This window comes from Saccostrea echinata, unplaced genomic scaffold (genome assembly GCF_033153115.1).
Source record: "Saccostrea echinata isolate AGI-Se365-2 ecotype Australia unplaced genomic scaffold, CSIRO_AGI_Sech_v1 ptg000056l, whole genome shotgun sequence".
NCBI lineage: Eukaryota > Metazoa > Mollusca > Bivalvia > Ostreida > Ostreidae > Saccostrea > Saccostrea echinata.
The window spans coordinates 21175001-21192911 of record NW_026889805.1 but is presented as its reverse complement, the minus strand read 5'-3'; the positions used below and the strand labels follow the sequence as shown (position 1 = coordinate 21192911).

Below are 17911 nucleotides of genomic sequence, written 5' to 3'. Positions count from 1 at the left end.
CGTCTTGTAAGTAAAAACTTTTGGAAGATCCAAGCGGTTTGTCCTTTGCATAAAGGATATTTGAATAAAGGTTAAGAAAGAGGACCAAAAAATAAATAGGGCAGTCACGGTTATTATGCCGACCAGTATAACATGGGATTGTCCCAAAGTAATGGTACACAAAACACCACTCCATAAATACACGCGAGGGGACATCAAGCTGTGTCTGGCATGCTTTTACTACGATTCGTACCCAATGTCCAACGAATTCAATACACAAAACAAGAAACTGTAATTCATGCTTGTATTTTTTTGCCATGGAAAACCAATTATCAATTATAGGTTTGACAAAATGCCTGTAGCGATGTCACAATAGCTCGACGAAAAATGCTTCGAACAAGACAAGGACCATGACGATGCAAGTTTCACAAAAATGACCGTTGGTCTGGTGGTGGATTGCTGTCTAATAGACATATTTAATAGCAATAGTTAATGGGACCTACTCCAGTACTTGTCAACGTCTTACTCATTCACTGAACGACAGCCCGCAACACTTCTTAATGGCCCCGACTGACAGTAAAATGGCGCTAAGATTTAATAAACCCGTCGCTCCAGCTAGACGAAGGAGGAATGGTAACAAAAAGGCCACAAGTTTAACAGATCGGTACTATGTATAAAACAGTATGCTTTTTATGTCAGTAGATGTCAGTATACGGAAGTTATCCTTACTATATAGCTTACCGGGAAGCTGTAATCAAAGCAGCCGACAGCTGAGTTTGTGGCGGGAAAGATACATTTTACAAAATTACAATAAGTACAAGGCATTCAGTAACGCTGCTATTTTTGTTCTTTGTGATATATTAACAGTTGGGCCCGAGTGTTTGTTCTTTGAGACTGAAATTACACATTCAGTATATAAACTATAGACATATTTCTGTACAGCAGACTAAGGCATAGACGTACCAGTCGTCTGATCAATTGTCATGTAAGTCAATACGTCAATTTATGTGAAACTGACAAAACGCTGACACTGGTATGTATTGTATCGCACTCCATTCGTCACAATTGACGCCTTCCTCCTGTATAACAGGGTAGGCCAAGATCTTTTATTTATGTCAATGTATGATAGTTTTATTGAACTTAATTAAGGGCATTAGTTGATAGAGTAATCATTCTTCCGTTGTTTAGATTCCGTTGGTTAAGCTCCAAACCTGGAGACTGTCCAGAGAAAAGGTTAGATATCGCTTTTCTTCCTATCACGTAGGGTTTCCACTGTCAACAGTCCCTGTGTACTTCTTGTGCTAGAATAATCCTTATGTCGTCAGAGAAAGATAGAGAAAAGTGAAACTACCCCCGTGTCCAGTAATTACAGCAAAAAAAGAGGACCCCCCTTTGGCCTCCAGCCAACGAACAAGGATTGGCTATTGCCAGAATATTAAACATCTATGGTTGTTAATGAAAAAAATTAAATGTCATTCAAAGACAACATGAAGATTCTTGCTTTTGTTGACCCTTTTTTTCCAAATAGACAGCGGATTCGTGTGCAAACCTTCCTGGATTTCTTTTAACGTGAATTTTCTTCAGGTCCTGTCTTATTACTTCCTAAAAAGAAGAAGCTTTCACCATGGTTCATTTTATTCGTCACATGCCTCAGTGCACCTGAAGCATTGCATACACCGCATGAGCATATTATATAATTTCCATATATATTCAAGCGGGGAAAATCAAGCTATTCAGCTCACGTAGGGAAGAAAAATTGAACGTGCGAAAGTTTCCACATTCCCATCGCCAGTTCTTGGTTCAAGATTGCCACACAGTACGATGGTGTCACATCTTGTTTTTTAAACAGATATATCTTCATTATCTATTGTGAACTAGACTTCTTAGTTTGACACCACTCCTGTCCCAGTCGGTAATTTTGTCCCCTGTTCTACAAGCACTGCTCTTTGGCGCACATTGGTACAAGATGTTTTTGAATCTATTAGTGTAAGTGTATCGTCTGCTTGTCATGTCATAGGTGATGAATTATATGGTAATATTTCCAAACCATTGATGGGAAAATATAAAAGTCCTTGAAAATGGGGAAGAAGAGGACACAATGACCATAAGAGGGACACCGTGCCTTAATTCAGTGCAGGGCGCGAAATTATGCTTTCTAAACTGTCTCTCCTACTATCTAGACAAGGAATTGCTTTCATTTAAGTGTAAAGCATTGCAAGGATTTTTTATTTTATCAAAGTTCTAAATACGTTACAAAAGATAAATGCTAGATGAAAAGAAATAGATTCACACGTCAATATTTAAATACATGTATTTTCAAAAACAATTTAAGATTTTAAAAATATGTAAATTTTAAGTGTTTCGTCTTGACTAATCCAAATTCAGTTCAAATTGTAACATAATTTGTAAGATTTTAGGAACATGGTGGACAGATGTTATATGATCTGAAATGGAGTGTTTCTTTAAAAGATTCTGTTAACATATACACCTGCACGCTTTATAGCCATTAGGTATCGGAGAGCGCGAGGCCGAAATTCACCTGTTCAGTGTATTGACCCACTATACCTTATGACGAAAAATGAAAGGCAAATAAATATTGTATAATGAAAGAAATACCTAAAAGACATACCCGATGCAAATTTGCGAATAAGTTGTTCCTTGTTTTCCACTATATAATCCAATCCTAGAGACGAATCCATGACGGTTTTAATACATTCCGCACAAGATATTAATAAAACGCTGTCCAAAAAAGTGGACGATTTTTGGTTAGCAATTTGTTCCAAGCTTTCAAACAATATTTCTAGCCCATCTTGATGCAAAAATTCCAAAATCCATTCCGGATTGGATTTCGATTTATTAAGTTTCCTTTTCAAAGTGGAGTATGTATTGACTGAAGGTAAACGTAACAATTCAACTAGTCGTTTTGGATGAATTGATATGGTGACATTGTCAAACCACGCCTCTTGAACTGGTGAATAGCCAATGGAAACACGTCTTACAGCATAAGCCCACCTTTTATTTCCAACTTTAGGAAAGAGACGTTCTTTCGATGAACCAAAATCGACTTCACTATCGGACACGCTTTCCTCCATCCCTGAAAATCCAGGAGTTATCCCTGTAAAAAAATACATAAAATATTTTCTTACAATGTATCAAATACGATTTCAAAATATATCAGAAAATTTTACAGAGGTGAAGGTATAATTTGGATTTATGATAACATGTGTTTCTGCTGTAATTTGCAGTGTCATAATTTAAATACATTTAAATGTTCAGGAGAAAATGACTATTCAGACAGATAAAGAAAATAAAAATTTGTGTTCATTCAATAAGCCTTGAGACTTCATTTGAGAATGAAAAAATAAATAAAAAAGCAAAATCTTCTCATGATAAAAGTGTTATGTAAACTGTAACATTCTCAAGAGCAAAAATAGCTCGATTTATGAATTATAAAACAGGTGCATATTTATATTCTCAGACATGCTTATAATGTACGTTTCCAAATTCTAATGAATGCTAATAAATTTCTAGCTTCGATATATTCTACTAAAATTATTCATCAAAATGAATTGAAATACCTCGAATTATGTGCGATTGTACCAGTTCTAGGTATTCAAATAATAAATGACCGAAAGTGAATTTTAAAAAAGAACAAATTATTTTCTTGGGAGATGATAATTTAACATTGATAGCATATAATAAAAAATTAAATCATGATAGTTTTGAGATTTTAAAAAGTCGTATGTGCTACATTCATATATATATATATATATATATATATATATATATATATATATATATATATATATATATATATATATATATATATATATATATATAACAGTCTAGCTTACATAATTAAGCTTTCGTGCAGGTTTTTATGCTCTTGACCTTTTTCTGTTTAATTTTTTATAATGTTCTAATAACTGAACTGAATTAGAAGTAATAAAATATCCAGTCAAACATTCTGTTAAATCTATGGTGAACATAAAAAATCGTGATACTGACAAAAATTTCATAGAAGTTTCCTTGATTTTAACATTCTTCTTATAAATAACCAAATCATTTTTTCAAAGAATGTTCAAAAAACAATTACGAGACATCTTCGGGATAAAAAAAAAATGCAACCCTGTTTTTGGTGATTTAAACTTTCTCATTATAGATTGGCACTTTATCATTTGGGTTTTATCTGCAAATTACTAGCCCATATATTTATTCCTATTTGAACGTTACTATACGTCTGTAATAAGGAAACTCGTTTTCGTGATGGCAACTTTAGTTAAATTTCAAAATATGTTCTCCTATATTGATATAAACTTTTAGAGATGTTTGCGGTAGAGCTCGACCTCTTGTAGGTAAAACAAACTTTCTCATATAAATTGGTTTAAAGAACCGTTTGTAGGTTTTCAGTGTTACAAAGGATGCAGTTATCTATTCTGTTTGCAGTGATTATTTATATGCTTCTACGACTACTAAATAAACATAATTAGCAGGAATGTACGTGGTCTATATTTTGTAAGGAAAGTATTTCCGTGTGGACATTTGACCTTCCTGATGTTAACATTATTGCGCCGTGTACAGCATTGTTTTCTTTTACAGTTATGGTAGAACCTACCGTGCTTCAAAAGTTCTCAAACAACGTGAATCATGTAGATAATTATACGCTTTGTAAAAGTACAACGTAAAAACGATTTACTTTTTACTCTAATTTAATAATGTTTATTGAATCACGCCTAACAATCAAACTACCAATTATTGCATTAGTTTTGTAAGTATGCAAGCATTCAGTCTTGATGCGTGAAGGTTGCCATTCATATCTTTGTTGAAATACATGACATAGCACCAATAATAGGATATGTGTAAAGAAATCGTTCTACAAACCTTTCAATTATATGGTTTGTGCATTATAATTTGATAAGAATAAACGACCGAGGGCCACTTTTTTTGAGAGAACGGCTCTTCCATGAGACAAAGAATTGCTTCAAAATAGATGTAGATTTCACGTCTCATTATATTTATAAATGATATGATGAATCCGTTTTTAAGATTCTCTCGCTGTAAAACAAACAGGTCATCAGTTTAAAGCCTTTGCTCAACTATTTAACGCCTTTCTTTAATTTCAGTAAGAGGATACTAAGTCTTTTGGATTTGGTCGTCTTATAAAAAATATGATTAATCTACCCTCCACACAAATATTATGTTAAAGAAAATTGAATGAAGGAAATTAAGCTGCTTTTTGCATATAAAAAGAATCTGAGATTTGCACAGAAGCACGTATTGACCCCACATTGCATTTTCTGACAACTGAATGTCTTGTCACCTTTCTTGTAATTTACAATGTTTAACTCTCCGTTAAAACAGAACTACCTTGTGTAATCAGGCGTAAGAATCGTTAACCTACAACCTTTACCAAGCCGGCACATTTAAGTGACATCATAAAATTAAAATCACTTTACCACAAAACACTCCTGACATACTATCTAATGCACATTCCGTAAATATAAACAATTTATAAGACATGTCTTCTCTCAATACACTTTGGATCTGAGAGAAAGCAGTCAGGGGAAAAATTAATTATCCTCGAAAAAATACTATATTTAACCATAATTTGTTACCTAAAAAGGTTAAACTTATTATGTTTATTAACTTTTTTAATATCACAATAAAAGGCTGCTTTCAATCATCTTCTTTGACATATAAACACAATAAACTTTAGAAATAAAGGTGCTATCTTCCGGTCCAGAGAGTTCATAGCCTGACACGATAATCGTGTTTCCTTTCCCAGAGGACCCAAATGCTTCGATGATGTTAGACACACCCAGTTTGGGACACGAGATGTTCTTTCACATCTTAACATGAACCAAAACACCTTTTCATCTTTTTTATCTAAATAATACATTACACACTTACAATCCATTAGTAGCACATGGCTGCTTCACAAAAAAGCATTAAAATAAAAGGAGAAATAACAAGAAACCAAAACAATGTCGTCAGTTCAATTACTGTCAATCTGTGTAACAGCGGAGGCATAGTAGATATTTGTTGTGAATTTATTCTTGACGTGATCACATGTAAATCTTCATCTAAACAGCAATCTTTGAAGAATAAATAATTCCAGCAGCGTTACCTCATTGTACGAATGACCTCCAATAATTATGTTAATTTTATTTATTTACTAAAATATCTTCATTAGAACACAAAGTCTAAATCGCAGATAAAAATCAAAACGGCATTGTGTTGTGCTTTGAATGTTTGTCTACATTCCTAACCTGGACGAACCATGGGTCATGACCTTTATAAGATAAGTAGGCGTTGAAGAACAACCCCAGGGGAAGAGAAAAACAAGAGGCCGTGTGACACAACGTTTTCATCATCACACTAATACACAATACTTTTACAAGCGTACTCAGATGACAGCTCAGGTAGGTTATAATACCCCCTGCAATATATACCTCGAGACGTTAATTTACTTTTTGCGAATGGAACCTTATCAAATCTCAATATATAATGGAGAAAATTAAAAACCTTTTAACATAAAATTATGAACTATAATTTTTCAAATATTTTTATAATTACATTTAGGCACATTAAGATATTCCTGATAAAATTCATATTTTCCAAAACGAGTTATTGTCTACTGCAGGAAACGTAGAATCAAAGACCACAGGAACATATTACTGTAATTTTATTATATTTAAGAGAACCCAAGATAACGACTCCGAGGAGTACAACACAAAAGGCAAACAAGGCCACTGCAGTGCTTGGAATCCTTAAAATTGAAAATTTCATGCGCCAAAAAGTCTCTCCGTAGACAATGAATACATGGAGTTAATCACCCCACCCATCCATCAGCTTTGTTACTGGACAATCTTTTAATTGAACAGCATGCGTCATCAACACCTAGATCCGCCTACAAAATACAGAGGAACCGCGGGTTGACGAGCAGATAAAATTGGCGATAACACTGTCTAAAACTAACCCGATTATAATTATTTCTTTGATGTATTTGATTTCCACAGTTGTTAATGTATATTTAAATCTATAATTGACTCTTAAACGATGTGTCTGTATTTCCCTTTTTTTTCTGCGTTTTGCGTGCGATATCTGTTAAAAAAATATGAAGATACAATCTAACACCTGATAGCTGGAAACTTGACTTAAGTCCGTCTTTTACAGGTATATGTGTATAACCATAATTTTAATGAATAAAAGTCGTGTGAACAATTGAAGAAACGCACCTAGACGCCGACATGAATGCAAGAAATTTAGAATAGGTGAAATATCATACATTAAGTGGCGCGTGCGACGTCAGGATACGACTGTGGTATTAACCTCGTTTTAATATAGACACCGGAAACTCTTTTCTATTGCCATGAAACAATGGCGTGTGTCAAGCTTTGCTTAACCAAGATCTCGAATCCACGAGAAATGAATAAATCTTCCTATTTACGTCTATCTAACGAGACATCGAAATGAGTCTTTAAATATCGAGACAGTTAAACTATAAAATCATATTACAACATAAGCAAAAAACATCTTTCAAATAAGCCGACATCCTTGCCAGGGGTCCATACGTTGACGTCTCTTTATGAGTGAAGTTTGCAGCCCGCAAATTCCTTTTTTTAATAGCTCAAAAAATGATGAATTCAAGGAGAAATCATAAAAAAGTCCGAATATGTCATGTCAATTCTTTATATATATATATATATATATATATATATATATATATATATATATATATATATATATATATATATTTATATATATATATATATATATATATATAAATAGAGGATATTCAATGTTTTGTAGATGAATGTGGAATTTATTTCACGAGTGGGACAGGATTTTTTAATATTTTCACGAGTGCGAAGCACGAGTGAAAATATAAAAAAAATCCTGTCTCACGAGTGAAATAAATTCCATATTCATCTACAAAACATTGAATTTTCTGTTTATTACATTTTCTTAGATTTTCCCTTTGCCTCTGTCTTTTCTTAACACACTGTCATAGGCTTGACGTCATAGTTGAGCGGTTCAGACGTCATAGCTTAGCAGTTGTGAGATTGAAAACATTACATAGCATGGATTTGGGAAGAAATTTGCCGTTTTAGCTCTATCAAGATGGTTAGTTACTAGCTCTATCTTATGACAGGCCAGAAATTATTTTTTACTTACTTTGATATCCTTTCACACTGTGAGAGAATATCATTTTGGTATCCTTTCATATCACTTTTATTCAATAAATAAATCACAGTATTTCACTGTTGAAAATGTAATAAATATATATATTCTACTAAACAATTTTGAGTATGCATTCATACAAAATGTGCCTTTATGCAGTTTGCAGTTCTTATTCAGAACTGAATATTATATTTAATTCTATATTTTACCCTGGAAGATGCCGTTCCTGTATTAATAGTATATTTTGTGAGTTTCTTTTTTGTCAAATTTGTAAAGGTAAATCCATTTAAATGCCTTAAACTGTCATAATTTACTCTTAAAATTTCTAATTTTAGCTCTAATTTATCTCCAAAAATTCTTAATCTTATCCCTAAAATTCGCCTTTATTTTTTGTCAAAAAGTGCTGGACACCTTGCTTTGACCGTTTGCTATAAGACAATCCCTCATTCAAAAATAACACATGAATAAAGCTTTTTTATATAAATTCATAAAATATTTAAGATGAATGACCTAAGCTATACTTAGTTTAAATTATAACCAACCTGAACAACAAAACACAAAACCAACTAACAAATGGCTCAGAGTTACAAGTGTCCTGCATGTATACTCATGACCTCAGTTTGGGTTCAGATAAGATATATTGCTGTTGGACAAATAACTACTTATTCAAAGACACACAAGGACAAAAAATCCCGAAAACCGAATAAATATACATGTATATATACATATTATCAGGGTAAATAAGTTGAAAATTTTATTGAAGACCTCTTCCTCACCTCTGGGAGAGGGTTAGAAACTTTCTGTAGTCCAGCCTTTTAAGTCTTCAAACGAGATATATGTAACAATCATAGGATTAAAGCATCCCTGCGTATATAGGGGTTAAGTTTATCGAAAGCAACAAAGTAGATAATAGAACTTTATAAAAGCCTAGCTGTAAAATGCAAAGAATACTAAAAATGCATTTTGGATACAATTGGGTGAGTGTCTTGTTAGAAATTTAAACACTGGGTAAGTCAACAGGAGGTCAAAACTCGGTGGAAAAGAAACATTAAACAGTTTTCTTGATGAAAGATGTATTGCACAAGTATACTGTTGCATGATTTAACTGTTTTTCGGGGGTTCTATGATTGCACTTGAACAAAGATCCTTGTTAGCAGATGTGCACATGAACAAGGGTGACATCTTATTTGAAAAAGCGACCGACAAGGCAATAGACATCGTCTACCCATAACCACACACAAGCACGTTTTTAGCAGGGGTAACAGATCCCAATCGTCTGCAACCATTTATGCTTCATTTCATCACCTTTTTATTTATTAACTGTGACGTAATGAGAAACGTGAGAAATTTCCTACGATTTGGACCTTGCTTTTTTTCCGTTCCTCTGTTGAACCTTTGGGTCATAAAACAATGTTCTGGTGAGAGTCATAAAGGTCTTATCTGTCTTCTGATTTAATTCAGCACAATAGCAGACGATTATCCTTTTTAACTGATGACGTGATCCAGCCTAATGAAGCATTGGTGTTTACACTCACTAAAAACAAAGACGCTAGTTTGAATAACGCGCCAATGACCGCTAGGACAATTTAAGTGATACATCAAGTTCGATTTTTTTTTTCTCCACAAAAAATAATAATAATAATAATAGTAATAATAATAATTAAAAATAAAAATAAAAAAATTATTAAAAAAAAAAAAAATAGCCAAACTTACTTAAAATTTTTATGTTTAAATAGCTTACATTTTGTGCCGAACCTGTATTAATCTATGATATCAATGACGGAGGTGAATTACTGCTGTATTACATATAATGCAATTTATTCATCAGCATGTTAATAGTGATGAATAAATTATAACACTTTTTTATGTAGACAAAATAGTGTTATAACTGAATCATGAATAAATTCTATGGTCACGATGTCACATTGGAATCGTCTGGTGCATCAGGCAGTTTTCAGAATTCCATAGGGCGTTTCTCCAGCCAAGAGTAAACATACATTTTGTACATTGCATCGAAATATATACACAGTCTAAAACTAGAATACATTTGTCTGCTCTATTGAAATTAATATCGTAATGTTTTGAAAATTGACTTACTTAAGTAATATCAAAGGCGCCGCCACAGTTTGAACTGTCTGTTTAAATCGATCAAACAGTATTGTGTTATTTCATCACTCTATAATCTGATGAATTTTAGAAAAATGAACTTCCATTAATTTCAATATAAGCCTCCGTTCAGTGCAGATCTACGCATATTTGCCTTGTGGTACAATACATACCCAAAGGAACAGAGGTTAAGAATTCCGAGCCCTTCATTATCTTAAAACACAAACAAATGTATCGTCTATTTCACTAATTTGTAAAGATTGAATACAGTATGACAACATGATGAAAACCCTGTATAGACCTATTGTAAACTTAATGCTTATTGGCACAAAATTAAGCATTGTCTTTAACCCATTGTCTCAGATAAACCCGATACTGTAATATCGGATGTCCGACAAACAGTCGGATTGGTTGGCATTGCATGGATAAATATTCCTATTTTCTTCCCTTTTAAGCTGTTCAAATTAATGTCCTGGTGTCACTTGCCAAAAAAAGTTATACAGCATGTCATCAATGTTTCTCGAAGTGAATTTTTTCTCATGAACAGTAAACCTTCAAAAAACTTTGTCTCTGTGTCAAAATTACTGCAAAGAAAGCCATAATACTAATTAAAGGCAAAATTTGCAAATCAATTACAAAACTAGTTATAATTGTAACGGGGACCGTTACAGATGTTCCCCAAACGCTCCCCAACACCCTTTTGGTGTCTTATTTCCTGTAAGCTTCATTAAAAAAGGCAATGAAGTATATTGGTCGTTTTTTGCATTTCACGAGCGCGCACGTGCGTGCATGTGCAGGATGACCATGTCATCTCGTCTGTACTGTTAATGCATCTTTATATTCTCAGTATCAAATTTAAACATTTCATCAAAAATATATAGGTTCCGGCTATATCAAGTATATTGGTCATCTTAGCATTGTGCGCACGCGCACCTGCAAGCATGTTCATAATGACCATGCCATCTTGTCTACATTTATAGTTTGTCTGTTTATTCTTAATATCAAAGCTTTTCATCAAAAAATATAAAAATTACGGCTATATTAAGTATATTTGTCATTTAACACATTGCAGGCGCGCGCACGTGCATGCATATGCATGCATGTGCATGATGACCATGTCATCTTGTCTACACTTCTAATATATATAAATATTTTGAGTATCAAAACATTTCATCAAAAAGTATAAAAGTTACGACTATATCAAGTATATTGGTCATTTTACGCTTTGCGCGTGCGCGCACGTGCATGCATGCGCATGTTGACCATGTCATCTTGTTTACAATTTTAATACATCCTTATATTCTGAATATCAAAGCATTTCATCAAAAAATATAAAAGTTACAGCTATATCAAATATATTGGTCATTTTACGCAATGCACGCGCACGCACGTGCATGCACGTGCGCGCAAAATGACCTTCGTTCCGCAAATCTACATAACATGCCTAGTTACCCTAAAAAGGTTTCACCTCAATCGGATGAGTAGTTTACGAGATCACTCACGGACAAAAAAGTACCCAGGAAGAAAAATAATAATAACTAGAAACTCATTGCGAGCAATGAGAGGTCTTCCGTCCGATTCTGAAAATAAAAACGAAAATTCAAGCTGAAAAAGAGATAAAAGAAATTCAGACACTCTGTAAATTTAACCCTTGTCGTCAGCGTGAAAATCCAACTTGCTAACGTTAACCATTCATTTTTTACATCACTTCCGGTCACGACCGGAAGTACCAGAAGTAACGGCTATACAAGATTTTCTCACGATTCATATAACTGATGACTGACCATCAGTCTTGAAAGTTTTAGACTTCAGTCGTTTACTGTTGCCGAGCAATTATAGTGAGATCAAATTCTAATTTTGAGGACAGGTAAACAAGAGACCGGAAGTGAATTTTATAAAAATCTTTGACTTTTCTCTAGACATTTGCAATATATACAACATACATAAAGTCATTTCAATTACTTTATCGATGAGCAATATTTATGAGAAAGTTAAATATCAAAGTAAAGTAGTTTATCTCCTAAAACCGGAAGTTGACGTTTTTGTTTCTGGTGGAATCTAACATATTTCTAAACAGCGAAAGAGATGCAATAAAGTGATACAAGCATTAATTTAAAAAAGAAAAGTTAATTTTTTTAAAGATTTCTTTGATCACTTACTGTGACAAGCGGAAGTGACGACTGACGCGTTTAACCCAAATGGTTTTGCCTACTCCTCAAGGTCTATTACTTATAAAAGTTTGGTGTTTTAATCTTTTACCTAGTTTTGAGATCTCGCTCAGACAACTTCACATTTTGAGGACAGGAAAACATGCGACCGGAAGTGAATTTTTGAAAGATATTTACGATTACTCTAGACATTTGCAGTCTGAATAACATATTTAAAATTCATTTCAGATACTTTTTCTAGAAAAAAATATTGATGGAAAAGTAAAATACTCAAATTATGTAGTTTTTCTCTTATAACCGGAAGTTGACGCTTTTGTTTCCGGTGAGACCAAGATCTTTCGAATCTGCGAAAAAGATGCAATAAAGTGATGCAAATTTAATTAAAAAAAGAAAAGTTGAAATTTTCGATTTCTTTGATCACTTCCTGTGACGACCGGAAGTGACGGCTGACGCTCTGAACCCAAATGGTTTTGCCTACATCTTAAGGTCTGTTGCTCATATAAGTTTGGTGTCTTAATCTCTCACCGTTTCCGAGATCTTGCTCAGACAACTTCTCATTTTGAGGACAGGAAAACACGCGACCGGAAGTGAATTTTACAAAGATATTTGATGTTACTCTAGATATCTGCAGTTTAAATAACATATTTAAAATTCATTTCAAAAACTTTATCTACAAAGGATGTTAATGGGAAAGAAAAATACTAAAATTATGTAGTTTTTCTCTTATAACCGGAAGTTGTCGTTTTTGTTTCCGGTGGGACCAACATATTTCGAAACTACAAAAGAGATGCAATAATGTGATGTAAGTATTGATTTAAAAAAAGAAAGTTGAAATTTTATGATTTCTTTGATCACTTCCGTAAACGACCGGAAGTGCCGACGACGAACGAAAATGTGATTCCACAAATTTAGAAGTCACGTTCTATGCTCTCCAATAAGTCTCCAGTTCATATCTTTAGTCATTCTTGAGAACATTCGAGGACAAAATTTCATTTTAAAATCAGGAAATTGCCCGTAACTTGGAACCAAAATGGAATTTTCCAAATTTTCCTTGTGATGAAACAAGTTCATACAATGACTAATTTTTCCTGAAAGTTTCACGAAAAACCACTGAATAGTTTTCGAGAAAACGCCTGCACAAAATTTGGTCAAAAAAATAATAATAATAATAATAATAATAAGAAACAGTAGAATCACTATAAGGTCTTCCGTGAAAACGGAAGACCTTAATAATAATAACTAGAAACTCATTGCGAGCAATGAGAGGTCTTCCGTCCGATTCTGAAAATAAAAACAAAAATTCACGCTGAAAAAGTGATAAAAGAAATTCAGCGTGAAAATCCAAGAAAGCAAACCATTAACCATTCACTTTTTTGCATCACTTCCTGTCACGACCGGAAGTAACGGCGATACAAGATTTTCTCACGATTCAAATAAACTGATGACTGACTATCAGACCTGAAAGTTTTAGACTTCAGTCGTTTACTGTTGCCGAGCAATATTTTGAGAACAAATTCTAATTTTGAGGACAGGTAAACACTCGACCGGAAGTGAATTTTATAAAAATCTCTGCAAACTTTTTCAATCAAAAAGATGAAAATATGCATAAAACTCCCAGAAGACTCTCTATTTACCCTGTAAATCCCAAAGAAAAATATTGAAAAACAAAAAATTGCAAATTTAACATTTTTGAATTCACTTCCGTTTGCGACCGGAAGTAGGAACGACGAAAAATAATGGTCAATCACCATATCTACATTTGATGCTCTATCACCTCAGCAAGTTTCATATTCATATCTTTAGCCATTCTCTGATGATACTGTTTACTTTCTTTTATTCTTTATGTATTCAACTTTTTATTTCATGTAATTCCATATACAGGCATGTCCATGTAATCTTTTTCTGCACTTCTATATACTTCTGCATCAGACCATTTGTCTACTACGAAAGGTTGGTCACGATACATTATTTCGCGCCAAACGTCACGGTTAAATATTCGCGCATTTCCTTCGGAATGTATTTTCTATTGAATGGTGATGGTTTCAATGAAATATCAAAATGTATGTTCTTATAACCTGAATATCGAGCTTGAGAAAGTATATTTATCATATTGTACTTATTATATATCGTATGGATAAGTAACACTGAAGCAGTGATTTAGGTAAGATTTTCTACAAGTTTTATTTTCCTGTTTACCCCCAAAGTGGACTATCCCGATTAGTTACACATTCATGGGAAGACTAAAATGTTTCGCCCAAAAACATGTCTCGTCCTGCGACGGCCAAGGAATCTGATACCATTTATGTTCAATAACAACATCTTTTAGAAAAAAAAATATTTTAATCATTTTCATTAAACAATCTTTAAAAAAATGGTTTTCTTATTTCTTTCTTTTCTGTTCATTTAATATGACACAAGCCTGCATGGGGAAAAAACAATGGCCACGTAATAATTACTATATATTGATTGCTTTAGTCAGGCAAGTTTCTTCAAAAGCTTTTACTTATAACCATGGTTTAGGATCAGTTTTTCCATGGTGTAAAACAAAAGGTTGTAGTTATCGTATTTCCACTTGTAGTCATGTCGTTTTTCTACTTTGAGATACAGACAAGAAAGATTATAGTAGACGTTTGAGGAAACCCCGGATTAAAACTCTATTGCGAAACAGAATTGCAACGTAATTGTGATGTGACAATCCAACATTTCCTTCACATTTCTTTGATCCTTATGGTACTTTCATTCAAACAAACGCTCGGCTGACTCCGTAAATTCTGACCTACTTATCGGAGTTTACAGAGACAGCCGCCATTTTGGACCCGCTTCAAATTTAGAAATGCGAATATCTAGAGTTTGGATTGATCAATTCTAAAATAAATTATATATAAAGAATTTTCAGAAGAGTCTCTATTAACCTTATTAAAATAAAAGAAAAATATAGAAAAACAAAAAAGTTTAAAAATACGACTTTTTTAAATTCGCATCCGGTAACGACCGGAAGTATTGACGACGCACAAAAAGGTAATTCCCCTCATCTAGAAGACATAACCTATCATCTCTAACAAGTCTCCAGTTCATATCTTAAACCATTTTTGAAAAAAAGGGGGGACAAAATTTCATTTTAAAATCAGAAAACTGTCAATAACTTGGCACCAGAAGCGAGTTTTCCAAATTTTCCTTCTGATGAACAAAGTTCATTTGACGACGCATAATTCCTGAAAGTTTCATTTAAAACCACTGAATAGTTTTTGAGAAATCGCCTGCACAAAATTTTGGGGAAAAAAATAATAATAATAATAATAATAATAAGAAACAGTAGAATCACTATAAGGTCTTCCGTGAAGACGGAAGACCTTAACTAGATACTTATTGCCTAGGCAATAACAGGTCTTCCGTTTTCTTGACTTCTTCGAAAAAAAAAACACGATCTTGTCAATAAGATTACTCTAAATAATTAACAAAGGTTATCTCAAGGCTTCCAAAGATATGTAAATACAAAGAAAAACAAACGGAATTACTTTCCTGTTTTCTTTATGTACTTCGTCGTGAACGAAAGTGCTCCAAACGAATAAAATGTTCATTCTACACCTAAATTATTCACAACTGATCATCCTTAAAAGTTTCCATGAAAAACTACTCATGTTTGAGACAACTTCCGGGTTTTCGGTTGGCACTTCCGCTGAAAATAATTTGCATGGTTATGGTCTACCTAACATTCGCATTAGCCAAACATTTCTGTAAAAAGAAGAAAAAACTTTAAAAATTCACTTTTTTCATCGCTTCCTGTCACGACCGGAAGTGACGGCAACGTACGATTTTTACATGATGTAGATAAACTGCGGACTGACTATTAGTTCTGAAAGTTTTAGACTTCAGCAATGTACTGTTTCTGAGCAATTTGGTGAACAAAATCTCAATTTGAGGACAGAAAAACACGCGACCGGAAGTGCATTTTCATAAGATGGTTATCGTCACACTAGGTAATTGCAGTCTCAATAAAATATATGAAAATCATTTCAAAGACTTTATATATAAGCAATATTTTTGGGAAAGTTAAAAATCCCAATTACATAGTTTTCTCTTATAACCGGAAGTTGTCGTTTTTTGTTTCCAGTGAGACCAACACATATAGAAACTGTGAAAGAGATTCAATTATATGATGCAAGTTTTATTTCAAAAGATAAAAGATAAAATTTTTGATTTCTTTGATCACTTCCTGTGACGACCGGAAGTGACGGCTGACGCTCTTAACCCAAAAGATTTTGCCTACTCATTAAGTTCTATTACTCATATAAGTTTGGTGTCTTAGTCTCTTACCGTTTTTGAGATCTTACTTTGACAAGTTCTTATTTTGCGGACAGTAAAACACGAGACCGGAAGTGAATTTTACCAAGATATTTGACGTTACTCTAGACATTAGCAGTCTAAATAACATATCTAAAAATCATTTCAAATACTTCATCTATAAGCGATATTTATGGGAAAGTAAAATGCTCAAATTATGTAGTTTTTCGCTTATAACCGGAAGTTGACGTTTCTGTTTCCGGTGGGACCAACATATTTCGAAACCACAAAACAGATGCAATAATGTCATGCAAGATTTAATTAAAATAAGAAAAGTTGAAATTTTCGATTTCTTTGATCACTTCCTGTGACGACCGGAAGTGACGGCTGACGGATTTAAAGATATTCCACAAACCTACTTGTCATGGTCTATAATCCCTCAAAGTTTGGTGTCTTAATCTTTTACCGTTTCTGAGAAAACGTCCGGACATGAACTCTTTTGAAAAAACGGAAATCGGACATATCTGACGACCGGAAGTGAATTTTGCAAAATCCTTAAAAATGTTTTTAGTTTATTTAATTCTACATAATCCCTGAAAGTTTCAAGAAAATCCATCGAGCCATCTCTGAGAAATCGCTTGGACAAAAAATGGGAAAAAAAAAAAAAATAATAATAATAACTAGATACTTATTGCCTAGGCAATAACAGGTCTTCCGTTTTCTTGACTCTTTTGTCAACTGGTTTGCAAAAAAAGCTGAAAATGAAAAAAAAAATGTCCTTCCAGCAGGAATCGAACTCAAAACCTTTGGTTTGTAAGGCAGGCGCGCTAACCACTAGACCACGTATTCTGATGAAGATGGAGGTAGTAAATTAATTGTTTAAGAATAAATAGGAATAAAAGCACGTGTTCTCTTGTTTGTTATGGAATGTAGTGATCAGTATTGAATAGATTGAGAAATACGATTGGTGTATAATACAATTGCAGATTTTCGGTTTAAAAAATCATTTGAGATGGTCTATATTTGGAATGCATTGAGTTAATCATTCAGAGCCTATGATGCATTAGAACTGCAGTGTCGAGACTTTGTTTACAAATATAGGAAAATTTCGGATCGGGTTCGGATGTGACTGAATATCCTAAAATAATAGGTAAGATTAAAATAAGCATCTCTGTGTGGATTGAATTAAATGT

At 33.4% G+C, this 17911-nt stretch overlaps 1 protein-coding gene across 3 annotated transcripts in view; it reads right to left on the bottom strand.

Annotated features, from left to right (window-relative positions):
- LOC133173786 (formin-J-like) overlaps positions 1–17911 on the bottom strand; it is a 133237-nt gene that overhangs the window by 25440 nt on the left and 89886 nt on the right. Inside the window, exon 1 of one of the 3 annotated variants that reach the window (XM_061308826.1) lies at positions 2609–3093. The exons of the other annotated variants lie outside the window; for them this stretch is intronic. Within the exon in view, the coding sequence (XP_061164810.1) occupies positions 2609–3071 (463 nt within the window). The 5' untranslated portion in view covers positions 3072–3093. Of the gene's footprint in view, positions 1–2608; positions 3094–17911 lie in introns of those variants that run through there. 3 annotated transcript variants of the gene reach the window in all.